Source organism: Antennarius striatus, chromosome 1, assembly GCF_040054535.1.
Source record: "Antennarius striatus isolate MH-2024 chromosome 1, ASM4005453v1, whole genome shotgun sequence".
Classification (NCBI taxonomy): Eukaryota; Metazoa; Chordata; class Actinopteri; order Lophiiformes; family Antennariidae; genus Antennarius; species Antennarius striatus.
The window spans coordinates 26,590,638-26,615,453 of record NC_090776.1 but is presented as its reverse complement, the minus strand read 5'-3'; the positions used below and the strand labels follow the sequence as shown (position 1 = coordinate 26,615,453).

The 24,816-nt window shown below is 40.3% G+C and overlaps 1 protein-coding gene across 4 annotated transcripts in view; it reads left to right on the top strand.

The window, feature by feature from the left end:
* chd9 (chromodomain helicase DNA binding protein 9) overlaps positions 1-24,537 on the top strand; it is a 77,103-nt gene extending 52,566 nt beyond the window's left edge. For 2 of the 4 annotated variants that reach the window (XM_068319862.1, XM_068319880.1), the window contains 27 exons: positions 1,379-1,555; positions 1,786-1,929; positions 3,067-3,322; positions 3,846-4,056; positions 5,868-6,063; positions 6,233-6,415; positions 7,390-7,575; positions 7,696-7,806; positions 7,939-8,138; positions 8,288-8,487; positions 8,602-8,761; positions 11,460-11,549; positions 12,199-12,302; positions 12,635-12,752; positions 12,878-12,935; positions 13,016-13,064; positions 13,253-13,499; positions 13,608-13,813; positions 14,894-15,769; positions 16,044-16,204; positions 16,412-16,642; positions 17,441-17,618; positions 17,950-18,098; positions 18,252-18,482; positions 18,915-19,064; positions 19,342-19,446; positions 20,584-24,537. In XM_068319862.1, the coding sequence (XP_068175963.1) occupies positions 1,379-1,555; positions 1,786-1,929; positions 3,067-3,322; positions 3,846-4,056; positions 5,868-6,063; positions 6,233-6,415; positions 7,390-7,575; positions 7,696-7,806; positions 7,939-8,138; positions 8,288-8,487; positions 8,602-8,761; positions 11,460-11,549; positions 12,199-12,302; positions 12,635-12,752; positions 12,878-12,935; positions 13,016-13,064; positions 13,253-13,499; positions 13,608-13,813; positions 14,894-15,769; positions 16,044-16,204; positions 16,412-16,642; positions 17,441-17,618; positions 17,950-18,098; positions 18,252-18,482; positions 18,915-19,064; positions 19,342-19,446; positions 20,584-21,561 (5,955 nt within the window). In that variant the 3' untranslated portion in view covers positions 21,562-24,537. Of the gene's footprint in view, positions 1-1,378; positions 1,556-1,785; positions 1,930-3,066; positions 3,323-3,845; positions 4,057-5,867; positions 6,064-6,232; positions 6,416-7,389; positions 7,576-7,695; positions 7,807-7,938; positions 8,139-8,287; positions 8,488-8,601; positions 8,762-11,459; positions 11,550-12,198; positions 12,303-12,634; positions 12,753-12,877; positions 12,936-13,015; positions 13,065-13,252; positions 13,500-13,607; positions 13,814-14,893; positions 15,770-16,043; positions 16,205-16,411; positions 16,643-17,440; positions 17,619-17,926; positions 18,099-18,251; positions 18,483-18,914; positions 19,065-19,341; positions 19,447-20,583 lie in introns of those variants that run through there. The other 2 variants (XM_068319871.1, XM_068319887.1) reach the window with 2 other exon arrangements.
* Positions 24,538-24,816: the final 279 nt, after the last annotated feature.

Below are 24,816 nucleotides of genomic sequence, written 5' to 3'. Positions count from 1 at the left end.
ATTCTTTACATTGTAGGACAACATATATAGATCCAAGTTGTAAGAGACTCAGTTACATTTAACAGCTTTGACATTCAGTTCATCGTTCATTCCTAATAGAAATTGAATCGTGATGATTTAAAAGTTGCTTAGTTACAGTTGACATATGACACCTAAAGCTCTATGATGTGAGGGGAGAGCAACTTTGCCATGATTGCCTTCAGACTGTAGAACGGCGGTTCACTTGGTTGAGAAAAAAAATCAGCTTGTTTTTTTAAGGAAGCTTCAGTGGTAAGAATTTGTGTTTTGCTAATCCAGTGATTTTTTTTAAAATACAGGTTAAAGCAATAAGATTTGGATAGTGAAAAACCAGAAAGAATGTGATAACCATGTGTATCATGAAGCTTAAAGACACTGGGACTGCAATTAATGAAGCAGACTGACTTACTAGATGTACTCCTAACCATGTTTCAGCAGTACCTGTAAAAAGACAAAGGAATCATGAATATATCAGGCAAAGGGTTTCCATTAGGAAAAATATAGTGAGGATACTATGTGTGAAAGAAATTGTCAACATATATTTTGAGTTCAGATTTTTTTCAGAAACTGAAAATGGTGATGATTTGAACTTCCTATGAAGCCTTGTATTTTCTCACAGTGTTGAGCATGAGAACATTTTTATGAATAAACAGTACTAAGATACATATAGCAAGTCGCAGGCAAAGCCACCTGCCTACAGGAAGTGGGCTGCTAGGTAGTTAGTGAGCCTTTGGCAAAGGCTTTCTGTGTTTGGCAGGCCATGTGATGTGTCACAACAGGCAGTTAGAAGCTCTTAGTATTCAAATGAACCGTAGGAGGAATTAAAGCGATAGTGAGAGCAGAACAGAGCAGAGCTGCCACCAGGCTGTTTCCCAGGCAGCCTGTGATGTCATGGCAGCCTCCAAGGGGAGCTCACTGTCACTGCTGCTCAGGCATATCAGAGAGGCGCTCCTCTTCAGCAGTCTGTTGGCTGAGCTGGCTGTGGGATGGGGTTACTGGATTACTGAAGATCCCGTGAGGATTGTTGTCAAGGCAGTAGAAACAAATGGAGAGGCGGTCTGAAGCAAATTCTCCTCAAACAGAAAACAAACAAATAAACAACACAGCCGGAACACAAACTGGTTGGTGCACCCTCATGTTTTGGTTTGGCTGCAGATAACGTTCGAGCCTAAAGATGGATTTTTTTTTTTTTCCATTTTTTAAATATTTTTAAAAACTAAAAATAATAAAAAAGCTTTCAAACAGCAATATCCTGCGCATAGAAAGACAGATGTGATCTCTTAAAAATCTGGCAGTTTCAAGAATGCTTTTAACTAATTTGAGGGCTCTTGTCCCACCTTTTTTCCTTTTTTGTCTCCAGGGTCGTGTGTTGAGAGGAGCCTACAAATTCCAAGCTGTTATCACCACGTTTGAGATGATCTTGGGAGGTTGTCCCGAACTCAACGCCATAGAGTGGCGCTGTGTTATCATCGATGAGGCCCACCGCCTCAAGAACAAGAACTGCAAGCTGCTAGAGGGCTTCAAGCTCATGAACTTGGTAACATATTTTACCAACCGAGTGAAAGAAAACGTTGCTAAAGCTGCATTTTTATGTTTTAAAATGAATTCAGCCTGTTTTGACAGGAATACTGCTCCACAAATGTTGACTTCTATAAATATTCCACAAAATAAAATGAAACATCAATATAAAGTCATTTTTTAACAGTTTGATGCAGTTTCCACAAATGAGATATGGTGCAAATTCTCATTCAGCTTATGCTTTTTCAGGAACACAAGGTCCTGCTGACGGGTACCCCTCTCCAAAACACAGTTGAGGAGCTCTTCAGTCTGCTCCATTTCCTGGAACCGACTCGCTTTCCCTCAGAAAACACCTTCATGCAGGAGTTTGGGGACCTAAAGACTGAGGAGCAGGTGAGCTCATGGATACTTAAAAAATGTGTTTTTGTGAAATTATAATATATATAAAAAAAAAAAAACATGTTAGAGACAACATGTTTGAGCTTCTGGTGCAATTTTTAGTTTTAATGAATTATTTAAAAAGAAGGCCAAATGATTGTTTGAGAGTTCCACAAAACACATTGTCGCTCAGATGTAAAAAATCCTCTCGGTGCAGATGGAACTCTTGAAATGGGTCTTTTTCTAACTAGGCCACAGTGACATTTTCTTACACTAGCATATGTGCACACACACAAAACATATGGTGAATTATGATAGTAGATGATAGCGTATTATGGTGCTAATTGTCAAACTAAGCATTAAAACAATTTCTCTAAACAGCTTTTTACTGTTCCTTGTAATTAGTATGGTTTAGCAATTATTTTAAGGCGAAAACACTAAAGAGACATTTGATGGAAGACCATTGAAACATGTCTGAAGTGTGGTTCAATACTGTAAGTTAAAATATCTGCAACAGCTTGTACTCAACATGCAGTATATTATCTGGAGGCGTTTTATATAAGCAGAATGTAAAATACATTACTTAACGTAGTTAAAGTTGCTCGAGCTGTTGATGTATTTTTCAACCAAAGAAATGATGCCAGAGGTCTTTTATATGTATGTGGGCAAAGGAAGTAATTACATTAGTACTATGAACTACAGATATTAAGGATAATTAACATATGACTTCATGAGATGTTACAAAGTAAATATTATTCTATTTAATGTGTACTGTAATTGTTATTGTAAGCAGATAGTATTTTGTTGAGACATTTCTCTACATTAGCTGTACATGGACAAGGAGGGGGTAAAGTCTGTTCAGTCTAATGCGGCATTAAAGTCTTAATTCACCTAATGGATTTTAGGTGCTTCTTACAATTATGGTCATGAAATACATATTTCCATATTTCAGTTAGAAGGTGAAATGGAAAGTTGAGAGCTTGTTCTGATTAAATAGAATAATTATTCTCCATTCTGGAATGTTACTGGAGCATATCATGTAGTCAGAACCAGTGTAAACCTAACACGTGTGACCCATGTACTACTGCCGTGTTGTAGAAAATATCCCACATTTTCTGTAACTACAAGTCTCATTTCTTGTTTGGGCCACAGGTACAGAAACTTCAGGGAATCCTGAAACCAATGATGCTGCGCAGGTTGAAGGAGGATGTAGAGAAAAAGTTGGCCCCAAAAGAGGAAACCATCATTGAAGTTGAGCTCACCAATATTCAAAAGAAGTACTACCGAGCCATCCTAGAGAAGAACTTCTCTTTCCTGGCTAAAGGAGCTGGTCAGGCAAATATGCCCAACCTGGTCAACACCATGATGGAGCTGAGAAAATGCTGCAACCACCCCTACCTCATAAAAGGTTGGTTGGTTATATTGTTGATTTTGACAAATACAGATGAAATGTAGAAACAGGTGGTAGATTGTCTTTAGTTCAATAATATATAATTGAGTCGTTGTGGATTCCTTTAGTTTTAACCACTTAGTTTAATTAAATGCCATCAGTGATATTTACATGAGATAAACTGTCATGCTCATTTTTGCCTACTAGAGCCTTGACAATCACTACAGATTTAGTAAATATTGCTTAGGCACTGAATCTGTTTTGGCTTTGCTGATGTCACAGATGTAAATCTTAGTGCTCCAATTTTCACTTACTTAAAGTAAAATTGAAGGCGTGTATTACGCAAGGATCTAAGTTAACATTCAGAAACAAGAAAACAGTTGCCTCTCTAAAGCTATTTTTTATTCATATGTACTGTACTGTAAAATAAAGAGTAAAACCCAGCTTGAAAGAACAAACATTACTGAAATAATACCCTGGAGGACGCATGAGAATTATGAAAGACAGTGGTGCTGATGTGTCCTTGTCTTTGCTATGTCAGGAGCAGAAGAGAAGATCCTCGAGGACTTCAGGGAAGTGTATAGCCCCACGGCCATCGACTTTCATCTGCAGGCTATGGTGCAATCAGCTGGGAAGCTGGTCCTTATTGACAAACTGTTGCCTAAGATGAAGGCGGGTGGGCACAAAGTGCTTATATTCTCCCAAATGGTGCGCTGCCTTGACATTTTGGAGGACTACCTCATTCAGAGAAGGTAATAGTGATGGATGATGATCTTTACTTTACAACTCAGACTAAACAATTCCTACTTACTACTGAGAAAGTGATTTATGTTATGACACTCTCTTAACTGTCATGCTTCTCATAAAACATCATCTGTTGCAATAAAGAATCAGCCATATGAAGGTTTTCTGTCAAAGTAGCTTATAGTGTATTAAAATATATGCTAATTAAATGTATGGCTGAATCAATATTACATTTTGAATACATAATCTGTCATAATCATTGTTTTTTGGAAATCGACTTCTATATACTGTATGCATTTTTGATTCACTTTAGTCACTTAATGCTGCTGCTCAGATATGTTAAGTCAGCTTTATCCTCTGGTTTTTTTGTATTTGTGATGATTTATCAGCAGGATGGGATGTGCAGTATGTTGGGAACAGTCGGTAGCTACTTCTCATGTTGTAAAAGATCTGACTTGTATGACTCCAAAGGGTGAGGGACAGTATGCCTCTATTTATAATACCTGCTGTACGTAATACATGACAGCCAGTTGCCTGCGGGAGTAGTTGGCAGTGGCATAAGTGTTTACAAGTATAGGGTCTGGTGTTTTATCACAACAACACATACACCCATTGCATACTTGACATTAAATACACCCACATTAAGTCACCCATCTATCTACTTATGTCACGTATCTGCTTGTATTCATTGCATTTTAAATGTTAGCTTCTATACGTGTTTGGTTAATTGCCCAGCCCCTGTAATAAGTGTGTCCAGTTCACTGAGCCTACACAGCTCTGAGCTTCTGCAGGACATTAGAAATAGTGTTGTGTTTTTGCTCATCTGGGGGAGTTACATTGGATCTTCTACTCTTGTTTTACTGCCATTGTATGACCAAACAGAAATGATTTGATGCTGTTTACGTATAATAAAGGTTCTAGTTTGATCTTTCCTTCATTATGGTGAGTCACTTCAGACATAAAAAAAAAAAGTCACATGAGTTTGTATATTTATTTTGTAGATAATGTGCTTTGATTCTGTCTATAACAAATAATAAGCAGAAATTGATGTTGTGTCAGTTTTCATTCATTGGAAAATCATCAGCTGGCCAGTAGATTTAGAATTAATTTGAAATGAACTAAAATACATTTTAATGAAAGTATTCATCTATCCATCTATCTATATGTTCATCTGCCTGCATGTCTGTCTGTCCATCCGTCTATCCATCTTAGTTTCTGATTATGTTTTTCTCAGATTTCCAAGCTCCTCTGTGCTTTTCATTTCATTTTCTTGACCTTTTGGGTCTTTGTCTCCATTTGTTTTGCTGCTCTTATATCTGTCACCCTCTATCTTCTGACTTCCCACCAGCAGCTGGAGCAAGCCCTAAACTATTGTAAACATGTGAGATTCAGCTGAGTGCAGACAGAGAGGGTTCAGCGGCAGGTTATGGAAGCCCTTGGGGCTCCACCATATTAGACAAGCAAGAGTTTCTGTGCGGTTTCTTCTGACTTTAACTGGATCACCCTGAGGAGGCAAGAGGGTCAGATTGTGGGAGGGAAAGAGAATGGACACAAGGATGAAAGTGCATAACCATTCCTTGTAGATACTATTTTTGAAGATATTATTTCCCAGGTGTGAAAGGGAGGCAGACTAAAAACAGCATTTTGGATGTAAAACCTGCTCATTAGTAGTTTATTCCATTAAACTCCTGTGAAAAATATAAACATGAGCACCTTTTGTGTGTGTATTGATTAAATAAAGCATTACGTATCGCTCACGGTACAGACTGTAATGACTTTACTGTGTTTTTATGTTTGGCTGAATGGTTTTATGTTTCAGGTACTTGTATGAGCGCATAGACGGACGTGTTCGAGGGAACCTGCGGCAGGCAGCTATCGACCGCTTCAGCAAACCTGACTCGGAACGCTTTGTTTTCCTTCTGTGTACGAGAGCTGGTGGACTGGGAATCAACCTCACAGCAGCAGACACCTGCATCATCTTTGACTCTGACTGGAACCCACAAAACGACCTGCAGGTATGACATGACCCCACACAGAGTCACTCGGCAGCAGATGGGGCATGTGTGTTGTATAATTGTATCTTTTTCTCCTGTTTGTCGTCTGCTGCCAACACAGGAGGACATTTCTATCATAGCCATGATGAACATTTGTTGAAATTAACACATTTTTCTGAACCCTTCTCAGGCCCAGGCTCGCTGCCATCGGATCGGTCAGAACAAGGCAGTGAAGGTGTACCGACTGATCACCAGGAACTCGTATGAGCGAGAAATGTTCGATCGGGCCAGCCTCAAGTTGGGCCTGGACAAAGCGGTGTTGCAGAGCATGAGTGGCCGAGATAACAGTCTGGGAGGAGGCACTGGGGGAGGGGTAGGTTTAAGAACTGTCCAAATGGACTATAAAAGAAAAGAGGAATTCAAAGCGTGTTTCAGAAAAGCTTTGGTTATAGCCTTTTTTGAATACAATCCATTGCAAATGTTGTCTGGACATAAGATCATCATGAAATCATCACACACAAAAATACCGAATCCCAATGTGGCACCAGGATGATTATCAAGCAGTGTGTACACATTTTTTTATTGTGACATATTCCTTACTCCAACTCATTTGTTTTCCAGGTTTTTTCTTCCCAAACTTATGTTTCATTTTCTCCGTGTTGATTTTGTTAGTTTAATCTCTCCTTATCTCCTTATCATCCTGCTCTGCTTAGCATCACATTAAATTGGTTAAAATCTTGAAAGACATCTGGAACCTGACTATAATTTAAGCTCTCACTTGACAGTCATGACACTATTACTGTGAAAATCAGACTAAATCTTTCCTCGTGTGGGGAATTACACAAATTGAATGCAAACAATTTTGTCCAGTTGTTGTTCCAAAAATAACAAAAGTCAATAGTTCAAAATTTAGTCAATCCTGAATGACAGTTGAGGAAAACTCTAACAGATGGCAGACAGCAACAAAGATGCCAAGCAGAGAAAAAGAGCTTTCCAAAAACCCCAAAAGTTGGAGTTCATTCCTAAATTTTTCATTTGAAGTTTAACCAGTTCCATTAGACCATAATCTCTTTATGAGGGAGTGTGTCGACAGCATGTGAAGTGTGTAGGAGGATGTTTGTCTGTGGTTTTTGTCCTCTGAGAATTATTTGAAGCATTAAGAGCTTTCCACATCTGGTCTGAGTGAATATATCTCCATAATAAGCAGCTGTTGATTCTGCATACAAATGTGTTAATATTAAGATATCAATGATCCAATATGTTTGATTGGGTACTGCTTCACAGTACTGTTTGAGTGAAATAAAATTTTGTTTTTTGACCCTAAATATTTTTCACACTACCTTCCAGGCAGTCCAGCAACAGCTATCTAAGAAGGAAATTGAAGATTTGCTGCGACGTGGTGCATACGGTGCCATCATGGATGAGGAGGATGAAGGGGCCAAATTCTGTGAGGAAGACATCGACCAGATCCTCCAGCGCAGGACAAAGACCATTACCATTGAGTCAGAGGGAAGAGGTTCCACCTTCGCTAAGGTGACAGAACAAGACAAAAGCAACTGTTTTAACATAAGTGATGAAGGTCACTGAGGTTGATTGATTTTGGACTAACATTTATTCAGGATGATATTTTTAAATTATTCTCATGTCTTTCAGGCTAGTTTTGTTGCATCCGGAAACCGCACAGACATCTCTCTGGATGACCCCAACTTCTGGGACAAATGGGCCAAAAAGGCCGACATTGATGTTGATATGGTCAATGGCAGAGTATGTATTGCACAAAAGAAAATAGATAATTTGTTGTTTCTCACATCTTGTAAAGTTGCAATCTTCTGTTATTTGAGTTACTTGCAAAACCCTTTGGTCAAAGTTAGCTTTCTTTCAATTACTTCTTTGCAGAACAGCTTGGTGATCGACACTCCTCGTGTCAGGAAGCAGACAAGACCTTTCAGTGCAACCAAGGACGAGCTGGCAGAACTTTCGGAGGGGGAAAGTGAGAATGATGAGACCAAACCTAAGCTCAGGCGAAACTACGACCGTCTCAACAGCTATGGACGCACAGAGTGCTTCAGAGTAGAGAAAAACCTGCTTGTTTATGGGTGAGATGATTCAAACGAAGCCATCAAACCAGAGGAATTTCTTTTAGACACTCCCAATAAAGCAGTGCTTTAAAACAGGATCTGAGGCAACTGATACATTCAATGTGAGCCCACTTTCTTAAACATTTCCTTTCCCTCTTGCTGTCCAGGTGGGGTCGGTGGAAGGATATTCTCAAACATGGTCGTTTTAAAAAGCAGTTGACAGAATGGGATGTAGAGTCCATTTGCCGGGCACTTCTATCTTACTGCCTGGTGCATTATCGTGGAGATGACAAAATCAAAAGCTTCATGTGGGACCTCATCGCCCCTACAGAAGACGGACGTACCAAGGAGTTGCAGAATCACCTGGGTAATCCTCAGGACCTTCTTTTTTACTGGATCACGTTCTACACCTGGCAGCTGTAGCAGAAAATAACACTTATTGTGTACTTCACCTGTAAATTGCGTCAACTTGTTCCACTAGGTCTGTCTGCCCCAGTCCCAAGGGGCAGAAAGGGTAAGAAGGTGAAGACCCAGTCCAGCTCTTTTGACATCCACAAAGCTGAGTGGCTTCGGAAACACAACCCAGAGCACATACTTCAGGACGACGGCTACAAGAAACACCTTAAACACCACTGCAACAAGTAAGTGTTTCCTCATCTCATTTGGATATGTAGCGAACAAATCTGAGCGTGAATACCAAGGTACAAGTACAGCACCGCTTAAAAAACAGACCAGTCTCCTGATATCTTAAATAATGGTAAGCGATGAAAGAGACTCAAGTAATATCAAATAAAGTCAATATTTTGCTTTTTTACAGTGTGCTATTACAGTCTTTGGTTGGGATGCTTTGTCTCTTGTGGGTGAGAGTGAGTTCTTGTGTCTGTGTTTAAACCTTTATGCTATAATAGCACTGGCAGGTGGTCATTATTCACTTCTACCACAGATTGGATTACTTTAATTTTAACAGAATATAGCAAGAGAATGAAAATACAATTTTCATATTGCTCAACATTTTTTTGCTTTGACACCTTCAAGCCACAGTAATTAGGAGGCACTAAAATACCACTGGAGTCGACATTCAGCTGATTAATTAATGGACGTGCATCACATGGAGACCAGCTAATAGATGAGTCGTAGCAAGTCCTCAGCCTCGCTAATGGCCATCATGGATCTCTCTTATTTACAGAGAGACCGAAAAATGATGGCTGCTATCAAAACATGCACCGCTGAGATATAAACTCAAATAGATTGCCAACTCTTTTTAAAGTGGGGGGGGGGGTTGTCCACAGGGCTTTTGACACAGTACACTGAAGCCTCCATAGAAAGTTCTTCTTTGTTTCCTGGTCCTATTGTCTGATTTGTCAAACACTGGGCAAATGAACACACACCATCAGCTGGGTTTGCTGACTTCTGCATGTTTGGTCTGATGGCCTGTAATGTGACCTGTTAGGGTGTGTGGCTTCCTTAACAGGACAGTAAATATAGTACAAACAAATTTCTACTCAGAAATGGAAACTAGGAATAAATGAGAACTGACTCCTGATATCAGTAATGGGTCAAAAATTTCCGATAATTGTCCGTCATGTTGTGATTTCTCTGTTCCTCCTTTTGCTGTGTATATACATATATATATAAGATATTCATTACTGCACACTGTAATTAATATGTGAAACAGCGATCATTTAATTTGTGTTACCATTCAACAGGATGGATTGATGATGCAATTGTAAAAAAGCATGTTACATGTTAAAAATCTCAATGACATCAGTGACTCATCAATGAATTTTTGAAAGATTTTCTTCGATAAACAGACCGTGATGGATTATTTACATTCACTCATGTCATGCGGACTGTGTTCGGCTGTGAGAATGTGTTTGACTGTCCTGAAGTCCTCTGCAGGCTCTCTGAATGAACATCATCTTACACACAAACACAGACACTGTCTTCACAAAGGCTTTGAAAGAGAGTGATGAAGAATTGTGCTGACAGGCAGAGGAAGTAGCAGCTGCTCCTGGGCGGTTCCAGTCTCACAAGAGGGTGGAAAGGAGAGAGGGAGGATGTTTAAGACTTTGATTTACCAAAGCTACATGCCCAGACTGGTCATGACAGCCATCCATCACCTGAAGAGACAGACAGACAGTTCTTTGCTGGATTTTTGACTCATTTTTAACAATATTTGGCATACTACATTTCAGAGCAGCAGTCCACAAATCATTTACCGCTCTCTGGGGGAAAAAAAAAAAACTCTCTTCAGAGGGGCTCCAGCCAGAGAAAAGCCCACATGAAATGATACATTATGAGGAGATGCCCTATTTTTTTTTTCCTGACAGACTTCTAGACAATATCAAACACTGTCCACTTCTTTAAAAGTGCTATACATGAAATTAAGAATTAGGCGGCTACAAATACTAATAATAGTAACTAAGCAACAACTATTATCAGTAGCTCGGTAATAGAATCTACATAATTATATTAATATGTGCTGGCGAAGTTGAGGTAAGGTCCATGGAATTATTGTCTCGTCTCCAAACAGCTGAATTTGAATGATTTCTGATCCAAATTGTAATTAATTTTGCACAAAACTAGTTCTATTTAAAATGGGTTTTTTTTGTTGTTGTATTGTAACCTATCAGTATAGGATATTTGTCATACTGTATTTTTTTTTGAACATCAATACCATTACCTGATGGAATTTAAAATCAGGAAAAACGATTACACAGAAAAAAAAAATATTAGTCAAATCTCGTGGCATGTTATACGTGATAGCCTGCCACACAGGCACACCACTATTCCCACTACGTTACTGTCAGTCAGAGCCGTGCTGACTGGTGTGTGATCATGCATCACAGAGTTAACGTCTCCCCTGTGAGTCAGCCTCCCTCTACCTTGTCAACCTCGACTCTACCAGCCTTCTTCTGCTGCCAGAGCGTGACCACATGACGACTGGAGAGGGACCGTTCATTCCCTCTTCAGGGCTGCTCATATCTCCCTGCAATGTCACAGTACACCGAGTTACCAAGTTAATTGTTTGGGCTTAGTGTGAATACCTGTCATACCGTGATTCATGCAGTTTGTGTCCTGCACTGTGAAAGGCCTTACGTGATTGGGTGCACACCAGTTCATTCTCAAATGCAGCCGCATACATGCATAAATAATTATTAGTGTGCACTGTGGCTGCTGTCTGCAGCAGTGAATTACAGCTGAGTTGTCACGCATTTCACACATTTGCTTTGTGTTTGTGTTCTGGCTACTGTGTGTCTGTAGGTTCTGCTTACTCAGCATTTGTACTTGTTCGGGGCTTCTTTTTTTTTTTATGACCGGCTGGTTTTCTCTGTGCAGGGTGCTACTCAGGGTCAGAATGCTCTACTACCTGAAACAAGAGGTGATAGGAAGCCAGGCCCAGACGGTGCTGGATGGAGCAGACTCCAGGTGAGATAGTCATTCCATGTCATACACAGTGTTCCGTTTGTATTTCTTTAGACTATTGAAGCACAGCAATGTCATTCAAAAAAATGCAATACTCTGCCAAGCAACGTGTTGCTCCACACCTGCTCATATGATGCAATAGCTAGATTCTTCATAAACATAAAAGATCGGTGAGATTCAATACCTTTATTATAACACTATTGGCATGTCTTCCTTTTTTTCATATGATATAGCTGCTTCGGAAATATTTTTCCTTGACTGATGTTGTAGAACTGATGTTAAGCTGATCAAATGTATAACAAGGTTGTAGAGCGCCACCTGTTGGTGAAAAATTATCAGTTTTCTTTTCTGTTTTCATTCATGCAGTGCTTTACAAAGTGTTTAAAAATATAATGATATAAAGATGAGTGCGGTTTTAATTGTTTCTTGTCCATCATTTTGTATGTACACAAAGCAGCCCGTCATAGGGAGTAGGTTGTAAGACTGTAACATGTATACAATCATACTAGAGTAGTCTCAAATAAATGCCTCAAGTCCGAGGTATGATTCTATTAGAGGAACTGCATCAAAATAACTGTGGTTAGATTTTTTGATATCAGTTAATTATTGAACAGTTACATAAGTTATGGAACCTACTTCTCATCTTTTTTAGTGAGATAAAGATCTGGGTTCCAGATCCTGACCACTCTGATCTGCCAGCTTTGTGGTGGGATGCTATCTCTGACAAGTGTCTGCTGCTAGGCGTCTTCAAACATGGTGAGAAACCTCTAGTCTCTCTGTGATTGGCTTTATTAAATAAAGTGATCAAATGAGAGATACTTGAAATATGTAAGTTTGTACTCCACTCGTCCATACTGTATATACAAAGAGTTTATGAAGACTTCACAGAAAAAAAAAAAAAGTGACACCTGAAAAATTGACAATTGACAAAAAATTGACAAAAATTGAGTGGTGTAAAAATTAAAATGTTGATTTGTTAACAACAACACCGTGTCAGTAAGAGATTGTGAGAAAATATTACGTGACTTTCCATGAATGATACTTTGCTGACTCATTCAGCATTTGCTCGATCTTCTGTGCACTCCCAGGTTATGAGAAGTACAACACCATCCGTGCAGACCCTGCCCTGTGTTTCATAGAGCGCGTGGGACGACCAGATGAGAAGGCCATTGCTGCGGAACAGAGAGGCAATGATTTCATGGATGGGTGGGTGAATCACTCTAGATTGATGTTTCTGTTCTTTATATGAGTTTGTGTAACTCAGTTTATTTTATTTTATTTTATTTCTTTAAAGTCTGTCAGCTTTGGTGTAACTTTGTCTTTGTGTTTAGTGATGTGGATGATCCAGAGTACAAACCTGCTCCAGCCCTCTTGAAGGATGATATGGACGTAAGGGGCCTCAACCATATGTGCATGTTGGTCTTCTTGTAAAGCACATTATGTTTAGCATATGCTGTCTTGTCATGCAGGATGATGCCTCTTCTCCTGGAGACTTGGTTGTCATTGATAACGCTGGAGGTGAGGGGAAAAGAGTTTGTAACCTAAAGCAAATAATTGCTCATTTGTTAATAATTGCTAATTACTGCCGACTTCTCCATGCGTAGGTGGAATCAGGAAATGTGAAATTTGTAGGTATGATTAGGTTTCATGTGCAGCATATTTCTAACAACATGATCAAAAACAATGTTCTTTGTGACATGATATAGATGCAGTTCAACAGACAGGAGGTGAAACCATCTACTGGCCGTCTTCCTCCGTGCTGACAGCCAGACTGAGGCGTCTGATCACAGCCTCTCAGCGTTTCACAAAGAGCCGGCAGATCCTCCAAATCCACCAGACTCAATCTCAGTCCCAGGACACTATGATACTCTCTGCCCCACTGTGTCCGCTGCCCCCCATGCTCAACGACACCCTCAATCCCAAAATGGCTGCTAAGATTGAACGCCAGCAAAGGTCAGAACAAATACCAATTCAATATTTTTTGGTCAAAACTACAGTTTACTTAAAAAACAATGTGTATTGAGTTTATTATTGCATTATAAATGTATTGGTTTTGCACAGATGGACCAGGCGAGAAGAGGCTGACTTCTACCGCGTGGTGTCCACCTTTGGGGTAGTTTTCGACCCAAACCTTGGTCGGTTTGACTGGACGAAGTTCAGAGCTATGGCTCGCCTGCACAAGAAGACTGATGAGAGCTTACAGAAATACCTGTGTGCTTTTACTGCCATGTGCCGAAGGGTGTGTCGCCTTCCACCCAAAGAGGGAGGTCAGAAGTCTACCTGCTTATTTCTATGTGGACACACACATTCAGATCAGCTGTCTTTTGTTCACATTTGATGTGCAAAAGTCTGGTCCAAGTCAGTACTTTGATTGTGACTTTGTTCTTTTGGATTCCAACAAAAGATCCTTGCTAGATAAAATGTGTCGTGTGATGAGGTTGTTTGAGGAAAATCCCCTTTGATTCTTCAGTTTTTGAAATATCTAGGCTTCAGTTTTAGTAATATCTGGATGGCAGGTGTCATCTTAGCTGCTCAACCCCCAGACCATAGTCACAACGTACAGAGAGAAGTTTCTTTCTGTTCAAGGTTTAGTTTACTCTTACTTTAAAGATAGCAAATTTCTTGCAGCCAAGTGAACAACAGTGCGGATCTTCTCAAGATCACATTGGATCTTCAGAAGATCCAACGTGTATCATTGCGTACACGGTTACTTGTGCTGTCAAATAACGGCCAGTTGTAGTTCACATTTTCTGCCCACTCTTTCTCACACTTCCTATTTAAGAGCTATGGGCATGCTGCTCTTGATGACACTGATAACCTACCATTCCAATGTAGTTGTGAACATTCACTTTCCTTTTACTGATCATCTGCTGCGTCATCATGAAGACTTAACTGAAATTTAGAACTTGTTGTTCTTGTACGATTACCAGAGATAAGCTCGTAGGTAACATTTGAGATTTGCTCATTTATTTTTGATGTAAATGCAGGTGAAAAAACGTAACTGTCAAGCCTGTTTTATACATGAAGGGTCGATCACAATGTTTTCTATTCTATACAATTTCCTGATTTGCCATTATTGCTACAACTATTTAAAAAAATAAATAAATCTTTCGATACTGCTGCATGCGCTGCACTCAGACCTTGCTGTAACTCGTTTTAATCTGGAGAGAGGTCAGTTGCACCTTCATGAACATGCTGAATCAGCAATAACTCTGTACAGGGCCCGATAAAGTTAATCATTTGGGGAAGGATAAACAGTGTTACTTAAACCCAGGCTAGTGGAATAAGTCTATCATTTGCTGATGTATTTATTTCCTCTCACATCTGCTTCTTGGGATTTGTTCCAGAGTCTACAGTGGACCCGTCTCTGAACATCCAGCCTATCACAGAGGAGAGAGCATCTCGTACTCTGTACAGAGTAGAGCTGCTTCGCCAGGTGAGAGAACAAGTCCTTCGCCATTCTTTGCTTTACGAGCGCCTGTCACTGTGTCAGATGAGCTCTGACTTGCCCGTCTGGTGGGAAGCTGGTTCTCATGACCGCGACCTTCTAATCGGCGCTGCAAAGCATGGCGTGAGCCGCACAGATTACCACATTCTCAGAGACCCGGAACTTAGCTTCATGGCTGCCCAACGCAACTACAGCCAAACAAAAACTGCACATCAGCAATCACGCACATCCGCCCCTCTTCTGCACCCACAATACCAAACCGCTAGTTCAGTGTCGACAGGCTCTCCTTTGCCTACGCCAGTCCAAAGAGACACAGACCCCTCTGGGATTGTACCCAAAGTAGAGACAACCTCAGAAGGGGAAGAATGCAGGGAGAAGCAAGGGGAGAGTTGGAGCCCCGCACGACCACCAGCTACTCCCACTGGTCTTGAGGAGAAGCCTGTCTCTGAGACGAGGGACAGCGAGAGGCAGATGGTAGCGGCACGAACCAAACCTCTTACGCCCAACTCGTCAGAAAGGAAACCGAAGAAGTCCAGCAAGAGGGGCCGCAAAGAAGCAAGGCGGGGGTCAGGGTCCGACTCAGACGGCTCTTCGTCAAGCTCTTCATCTCGCTCCTCCTCTTCATCTTCATCGTCGTCTTCCTCCTCGTCCCACTCCGGTTCCAGCTCCTCCTCGTCTTCATCGTCGTGCTCGTCCGGCTCTTCATCATCATCATCGTCCTCCTCATCTTCCTCTGATGATAGTGATAGTGATGGAGAAGAAAGGAGAAAGAAAGGTTGGTAACTTTAACAAAACTATATTGTTTGAAGTTTTTTGTGCAAAGTTTTTTTCAAAATTGTCATTTAATTTTTTTATTTTTATTTTTGTTATATACTCGAGTATATACTTTTTTTATATACTCGATTTAGAACTAAATCATGTATAATATCTGAACCTGCTCCTCTGGGCAGCTTTAAGTTATAATAAATTATGGTATTACTGATGAAGTGTGCACACTGAAAAGGTTTAGGTATTTTTCTTACGTATGCCTCTGCCTGTCGGATTCTCAGTGCCTGCAGTAACTCCTGTGAAGGGCTTTGATGAGGATAGTGTGGCATCTCTCAGCACCACACAGGATGAAACACAAGCAGCTGAGAACGGCATCACAAACAATTCCTCGCATCCTTTCCAAGGAGGAGGGTACATGCTTGCAGCATCTTACTGGCCAAAGGTGAGATAAATGTAGTCATTATTTCTCACGCATCGCAACACAGCATGACCGACACACATTATAGATCAAATGTGTTCAAGTGTTCAAATTAAGTATTCAGTGAAAAGAGGAATATTTAATGAACTAAATAAAGATACACCATAGTAGTAAAGTGGAAGTCAAAATGACATTAAAGATTAATTGTATTCATCATATTTTCTTATTTAGGATCGTGTGATCATCAACCGCCTGGACAGCATCTGCCAGGCAGTGCTAAAGGGCAAGTGGCCCGGAACGCGTCGGGTCTATGAGCCTGGAGGCGCAGTCGCCTCCTTCTACACCACCAAACTGCTGGATAGCGCCAACAGCCTGTGTGAGGACCCCTCTGCCTCACCACAGGGGTCAAAGGTGACCAAGCATGTTGCAGAAAACAAGGAGTTCTCAGTAAAACTGAACGACGTATGTTGATTTTTTTCCTTTCCCCCCCACTCACTCCGCTTCGCCCTAGCCGTAGGACCCTACTACCTCTGCTGCCATGACCGGCTCTAGCTGTCGTGTTCAGCATGTTTTCTTCCTCCTTTCTTTTGGGTATGATTGATGGCTTTCGCTGCTGACAGGAGAAGAACTTTTATTTAATTAACATTCTTCCTTTCTTTTCCCACACACTCGATTTGAATTGGCCTCTGAGGCTTTGATGACATGAACAGAAATCACCCAGTCATGATACATTCAGGTTGAGACCTCTTTTTTACCAGAGGGGTCTTTTCTCTAATCTTATTGCAAATGGAGATCTTGGCCGTGGATGTTCCAATGTGCTTTTAGACAACTAACATGGCAGGTTTCATCCATTTATACTTTTACTTTTTGTTGCTTTTTAATATTGGGCTTTTCTCAAACCATATAGTTCAAAATGTGTGCTGCATTTTTACCCTCTAAAGTCTGTATATGCTTACAGCGGCACTGTCTTTGGCATGGCTTCCCACAACAGTCCAAACTAGACATTACCTGCTGGCCTACCTACCACTGCCTGCTGTGTGTCCATGTTCCCCATCACTAAAAAAAAAAAGAAAATACAGAATAAATATTTGATCTCATTGAAACAATTCTTAATACTTAATTGCATAATTTGAAACCCAATATTATTACCAGGATATAAGCTTAGAGATAATAAAATGAACCTTAATAGACAGAAAGGATACCAATGTTTGTGGGTTGTAAATCTCACTAAAACTCTTGCCTTTGTTCACCTGTCTATAGCAGGAGGGAGGTCTTAAGTTGACTTTCCAGAAACAAGGTTTACCTTTGAAGAGGCCCCTGGAGTCGGATGAGGGGCCCCAGTCTCAGCAGCAATACCTGGCCCGGCTTCATGAGTTGCAGAGCGCCTCAGACACAGGCCTGGCAGACATCACCAAGCCTCAGTGCAGCTTCCAGAATGGTGTGTATTTAAATTTAATAAATGCCAGTTCCTTGATTCTCTTCTCCTTTACACCACTAGATAGCAGCAAAGTATAGTTTGGGACACTTTTAAATCTTTTTGTGGCAATGCTGTTATCTATTTATGCAGTTATTTATCAACAATTATGAAAATATATCTTCTTATCAATCCTCAATTATTTAATAGAGCAGAGCTTTTTAAAAGAAGAATTGAATACTTTATACCTTAAATGTAACACAATTTCAAAATGTATCAGAAGGTTTTAATTTCTCTTAAACTGAGGTCAAAATCGTCACTGTTGTGCTCAGCTAACTGACAGGTTCTTCTGCAGCACTTCCAGATTTGACAAGTCAAATGAGACTCAACGGAGTGCTCGACGGACAGCCACTGGTTAAGAAGCGCCGGGGAAGACGGAAGAATGTGGAAGGGATGGATCTCCTGTTCATGAACAGGAACAGAATCACTACTGCTCCTGATCAGGTAAGAAGGAAAATGTTATCCCTAGTTGTTCAAACGTAGGAGCACATGGGCCTGAATAAAGGTTTGTACATTTAACAATGTGAGGTGTATACAAGTGGGCTGAATGGGATGGCTTGGAGTGTCAACAACTACTTTTTATTCGTGTGTTACTAGGTGCCTCAAGGCTGGGGTGGTATTGGTCAGATGGGCATGGCGGTGGCCCCTGTGATCGGCTACAGCCAGAGTCCCAGTCAGGTCCCCACAGACACTGAGAGCAGGGTACCTGTCATCAATCTCAAAGATGGGACCCGGCTTGCTGGTGACGACGCTCCCAGGAGAAAAGATCTAGACCAGTGGCTCAAAGAGCACCCTGGCTTTGTGGCGGACACAGGAGCCTTTATTCCTGTAAGTACATTGTTCTGTTCTAAACTCCAAGTCACCCTTAATAAATAATAAATTAATATTTTATTATTACTTTATCAATAGGGATTAATAAAGTACAGATTATTTTATTATTATTATTATTATTATTATTATTATTATTATTATTATTATTATTATTATTATTATTATTATTATTATTATTATTACCCTCTTCATCAGAGCTGATTTTATAATAAGTGCTATTGGTCCTTCAGGCACCTGAATGTAACTTCTGATTATAGGTAATTTCAAAAACTTTTTATGCTACTTTTACGGTAAATCTCTGTGGTAAATTAACAAACAAGTGTAATATTTGTCAGTCAGATAAGGTTGATGCAGAATTTTTCCAGGGTTACAGACTACTTTTTTGTAGAAGATTCACTACATTTTATTTTTTAATTTGTTTGTTTTTAGGGTGTAAATAAGATGCAAATGCAGTTCCACTTCCAGGACGGTCGGCCGAAGCAGAAGAGGCATCGCTGCAGGAACCCAAACAAGATCGATGTCAACAGCCTGACAGGAGAGGAAAGGGTCCAGATTATCAACAGGAGAAATGCACGCAAGGTGTGTTTGCATGAATCAGAGTTTGTCCTGAAAAATGTCCCAACCATCCCCACAAATTATAATCCATTAATGGATTATAATTTTATTGTTATGAACTGGGTTGTTGCTCTGTGAATGATTCTTTTTAAACACTGTACACTGTACCTTTCCTATCTTCCAGTTTTATAAATATTATTTACTGCTATTGTTTCTTAATTTTTAAAATCGATGTAAAGCAAGTACTTCTGTATCTTCTGTTGAGCACTAGTGTTCATGTCGACTGTAATCTCTCCTGCAGGTCGGTGGTGCATTTGCTCCTGCTCTGAAGAATCTGTGCCGCTTCCTTCAGGAGAATCCAGAGTATGGAGTCCCACCTGAATGGGCTGATGTTGTCAAACAGTCGGTGAGTCGTAATGTAAAATCATACACATTTTTAGCAATGTTGATATAAAGTCAGTTCCCAGTTTATTATATGCACCAGCCAAAACTAATTAAATCCAAAGTACTTGATTTCTTTTGATTTTCACTTTGTGGATCACAAAGATTTTATTCAGGCTTGTTTGCACATTTTTTTCAGTTTAGTTGTTTACACCCACAATAAGTTCCTGGAATTCCAGTGTTGAGCTGTCGCTCCTTTGTCACATTTACCAGAGAGATATGCAGACTATTTCATTGCAGCAGTTCTCTAGCCAGCAAAATAAAACTATTAGTCTCCATCATGCCAATAAGGAACACAACTTTCTCTTCTTCCCAGTGACATGGCCGAATGGGAATATTCCGGACAGTCTGCTTGAACTAGTCGGTTTAATGCTGGTGCTGGCCAACATAGGAAAGCAGAGCTAATAAGAAATGTGTAATCCTACCTGTGTAACTGGGAAGGAATGTGTTTGCTCTCTTAACAATTGAAATGATGACAGTACCACTGATTGACACCAGTGTTCTTTCATGAAATGTCTGTTATTGTTTACACTCCACCATTCCTTTGTGTGTAACATAACATCTTGTACAGTCATCACAGGAGTGTTTGATCATGTGACTGTACAAGATGTACTGTACAAGCTTCTCAGCACTTTATAATGATCATTTGGGAGTCCAGTCATGTCTTCCTGAAAAACTTAAAACTATTGAAAGACTACAAAACAAAATTAAATTTCTGCATCTTTTCATGTGAGTATGAAGCGCATTCATTTTGTCTCACTGCACTTTGAGAAGCCAAGCACAACTTAATATGCCTTAGCTATCTGAAAGCGACTGGTGATGCAGCAGGTGGCCAACACTTTGTCTCAATGGTTCGTTCCAAGGATTGAAAGTACCACTGCAACATCAGTCACCTGAAACACAACCCAGATCACAGAGAAAAACTTCCAACTCAGTATAAAAAAATGAGTATATTATTAGTTGCAGGGTTTCTCTCAGAATGCATTTGTTTTGTGCGGTGCATTTCACAAATTAGAAGTGACATGTACACATTTCTTATTTCTGTGGAACAGTCATCTTTTCCTTTGTTTTTAAAATTGTCAACCCTGTATATATTTTCCAGGGTTACCTCCCAGAGAGCATGTTTGACAGGATTCTGACGGGCCCCATTGTTCCTGAGGAGGTGAGCCGGCGTGGACGTCGACCTAAGAATCCTCTGGCCAAGGCGGCGGCAGCAGCAGCAACTGCAGCGACGCCCAACCCGACAGCCTCGACCCTGGGTCTGAACCCCCTGCTAGCCAACGGCCTCCTGTCCGGAATGGACCTGAACAGCCTCCAGGCCTTCCAACAGAACCTCCAGAGCTTACAGTCTTTGCAGCTCACAACAGGCTTGATGGGGCTGCAGCCTGACGCTAGTAACATGGCTGCAAGCAACTTAGCTGCCATGTTTCCCATGATGCTATCTAACATGGCTGGATTGCCAAACCTGCTTGACATGAGTAGCTTAATTGGAAAGTCTGCTCAGGAAGGCACAGGAGGCACCGAGGAGAAGAAAAAGGGAATCTCCAGCTTTACAGCAGAGCCTTCTGCCTCGAAAGCATCCCCTCACAATTCAGACACCAAAGGTGAATGGGCAGAGGGCTCAAACACGAATACTTCCTCCGCCACCTGCCCCACTTCCTCTTCCTCTGCCCCACAAAGTGCTTCAGCTGCATCTGCAGCCTCCAGTCCCCCACTTTCTCTCAACCCCTTGTTACTCTCCAGTATGCTTTACCCAGGGATGCTTCTCACTCCAGGCCTTAACCTTCCAGCGTCTGCCAGTCAACCGCAGAGCTCAATCAGTGACCCCACCGTTCTTCCTCCTCCTACTACCCCACCTACCCTCTCCCAGTCATCGGCACAGGAGACAGAGCGGCCGGTAGCAGACAAGGATGGAGAGGATGATGAAGAGGAGTTAGAAGAGGCTTTGGAAGGAGAAGATTCAGCAGAACAAAAAGAAAATAGTGGTCCTGAGGGTTCGGGGAAAGCCGAGTCATCTTCATCAGAACTTGGGAGCTCTTCCTCCTCATCAGATGATTCAGACTCCAGCGATGAGGACTGATCCAATGAATATATAATTATAAATTTATTTATGTATCGCCTTGAAATGTAAACATTTATTCACATATATATGGATTTTTCAGCACTTACTTTGTGATTTATTTACATGTAAATATAAGAACTAACAAATGTTGTGTAATAAAGACCAGAAAATGCTAAAAAAAACAAAAAACAAAACAAGAAATAAAAAAAAAAACTGACTTTAAAGAACTGAAATAAAGTTTCAGTTTTTGTTCTCAAGGTACAGTCTTGTTTTGAGACATTTTGCATGTCAGAATTTGGTAGATTTCTGAACTTGTAACACCCAATTATGTACAATTTCATCATAAAAGGCATTATTGTAATTATGTCAGAATTTAATTTTATTAAAAAAAAAATTGAAACTACATCATGCTCGTTGAGCTGTACTATTAATATATTTTGATTGTTTTGGTTGAGAGAACGACACTTGACAGACACTCGTTTGTCTCTTGTAAATAGTCAGTACTTTTCCAGGTCCGTTGACACTTATGCTTTGCAGATCATATGTTGGATATGTCAGCAATAACTTGGGCAGCTAATGAATGTCACTGAAGCTGTAGATTTTCGGTCTGCCATGTTCCACCCCAGTGCACAACTCATGCAGCCTACTTACCTGTCACTTACCCTCACATCATGTTGAACAGTTCATTTCTACTTTCGTTCACATGGAATTCTCTCTCTCTCTCCCTCTCTCTCTCTCTCTCTCTCTCTCTCTCTCTCTCTCTCTCTCTCTCTCTCTCTCTCTCTCTCTCTCTCTCTCTCTCTTTCTCTCGCATTTGTTCGGGTGAAACATGTAGAGGTGTCAGTATTTTTCAAACAGCGCGAATCTGAAACATAATTTTCTGCTGTGATTTCTTTTTTTTTTAAAGGTTTTATTTTTCATGTGGATATCTAATTGTATGAACTCATTTTCAACATCACCTTACAACATTACAAACATGTCCCAACATCTCCAAGGTGCACTTTAGTTACTTACGGTAGGCATACACTTTGACTTACATGTCTGTTGTCACTGACTCAGCATCAGAGGCTGACAAACTCCTTGAGCTGTGAGGACAGAAAATAACTTTTTCATGTGTGCCAAAAATCTACTTTTTTTGGCCGTTTTGAGGTCCTGACAGAGTTTTGTTTGTCTCTTTATAGAGAAAGAATTCAGGATTCTGTAAAACATGGATATTATTACTACAGCCCCTGCATATTTGACTGCATCTTACCTCAACTGTGCTAAATAGATTGGCTTCACTGTGCAGATGTACATTTGCATGGGTGTGTTTTCTTGTCCATGTACTTATTGTTCGTCTCTGCTGGAATATGTGTGTCAGAGTCCATTTTTTTAAACTGAGAGCTTCCATTGGTTAGCTGGACTGCTCGGGTGTATCTACTGCTTCCATAACTTTCCAGTCTGAATGTTGTGTCTTAAGGAAGGGTGCTTTGAGTGCCCTGATGAGTAGAAAATACATGACAAGTGTCTTTGACCTTTGAAAGTGTTTCATCTGTGTTTTATGTGTATGATCACCTGTCTACCAAAGTCTTACCATCACTCCTGGTACAAGCACAAAATAGTTCAGTACTGGCTCGGATTGTGGTGACTTCATCATCTTTGAGTATTAAATGTCATAAAGTTCCTGTCGGACTTGCTTCAGAAGGCTAAATGACAGCAACTCATTTTAGTGGGAGTTTGCGGCATTGTTTTTTTGTATCCCACTTTGTCCTGGACTCTGTTTTGCCAATAAATGGAGCTTCAGCTAGATGTAGAAGTGCCCTTATCCTGTACCTCACTGTCATTCAACTTCTGTCTAGAAAAACTGCTCAGACCTGTGCTCACTGTTCATGCTTGTGCATTTTTGTTCACCAACTCTTACAAATGTTCATGTTCAGCTGTAACCAGAATACACATAAACACTGGAGTTCACTCAAACTGAAGTACCTTATGTAATAGTCTCTAGCACAACAGTGCTCGCTGTAGGACTGCTGTTACACAGTGGACTGTTAGATACACAGTCCAACAATTACTTCTGAGGTGAGGTTTCTGTTTGGACTGGGAATAACAAAGCCTGCCAGTTAGGAGAAACCCACTGAATTAACTCAGCCTGTCAGATTATGAATTGCTGTAGCATGCATCTCCAGTGGGTGAAATCATAAACACATCTGACTCCTAATGTTGATTCAAAGTGGTATTCTTGTATGCCTGTCACAAATAGGTGTATAATATATTTACACACACACACATATACACAATACCTAGTAATGAGTTTTGTTTGAAGTTGCATTTTGTGTATTATTATTACTAACAGTACAGCATTTTTTCTATGTCTGAGCAGTGTACTGATACATGCCACTGTCATTATGTATAATTACACCTCTCCTCTCTTCAAACTTGTAGTGCCCTTATGCAAACACCCAGCCATTGCTATTTGTGCTGTAAGTGATCTAACAACATTTGCTTTATTTTGTATTGCCCCATAACGATGGATTGAAGACTGTGAGACTCTTAAGGACAAGATATGTTTGTTTGTTTTTTCCTCTGGGTTGTACTAGATGAGGATTCCCAAAGCACTGTTAGTCTTAGGGAAGCAGTGTTGAATCTGTATTACACACGGACACAGGTAAACCATGACCAATATGCAAGAGGAGTTACAATACACACTACTGCTGTACAGGGAGTTTTTCTTTCAGTTTTCATACATGTAATCGTTGAGATGACAAGCATTGTTGGTTTTGTATTTTATTTCAAGCTTGATAATATCCTTAATGTCACCCTGGTCAGTTCTGTCTTTTTTCCATTGGACAGTTGTAATATTTGCAAGTTGTGGTTATGTAGTCAAAATAATTCTTTATGTAGTGCAGGAAAACACATCTTAAAAGTCATTTGTAATTTATTAGATTACTTTCTATGGAGTTCTATAGAGTAAATTGAGGTTTAATTATTTTTATTAAACATTCTTCTGACTATTAAGTGTGCCTTTCATCGTTGCTTTGTCTGGGAACCTTCGCCAAGAAATAATTAATGTCTGGAACTTTTTTTTGGCACCTCTGCTCAACCTCAGCAAGTGAATGTCAAAGCAGGTGACTTCTGTCTACTCCTATTTATCCCAGTGAGAAGCAAGGATCAGGATTGAGGAATGACACAATATAAGAACTAAACTAAGTCTCAGTATGATAATATATAATACAGTAATGATTATTTGCTTTTGATCATAAACATGGTTGATGTACTGTCTTCTATATCTGACCT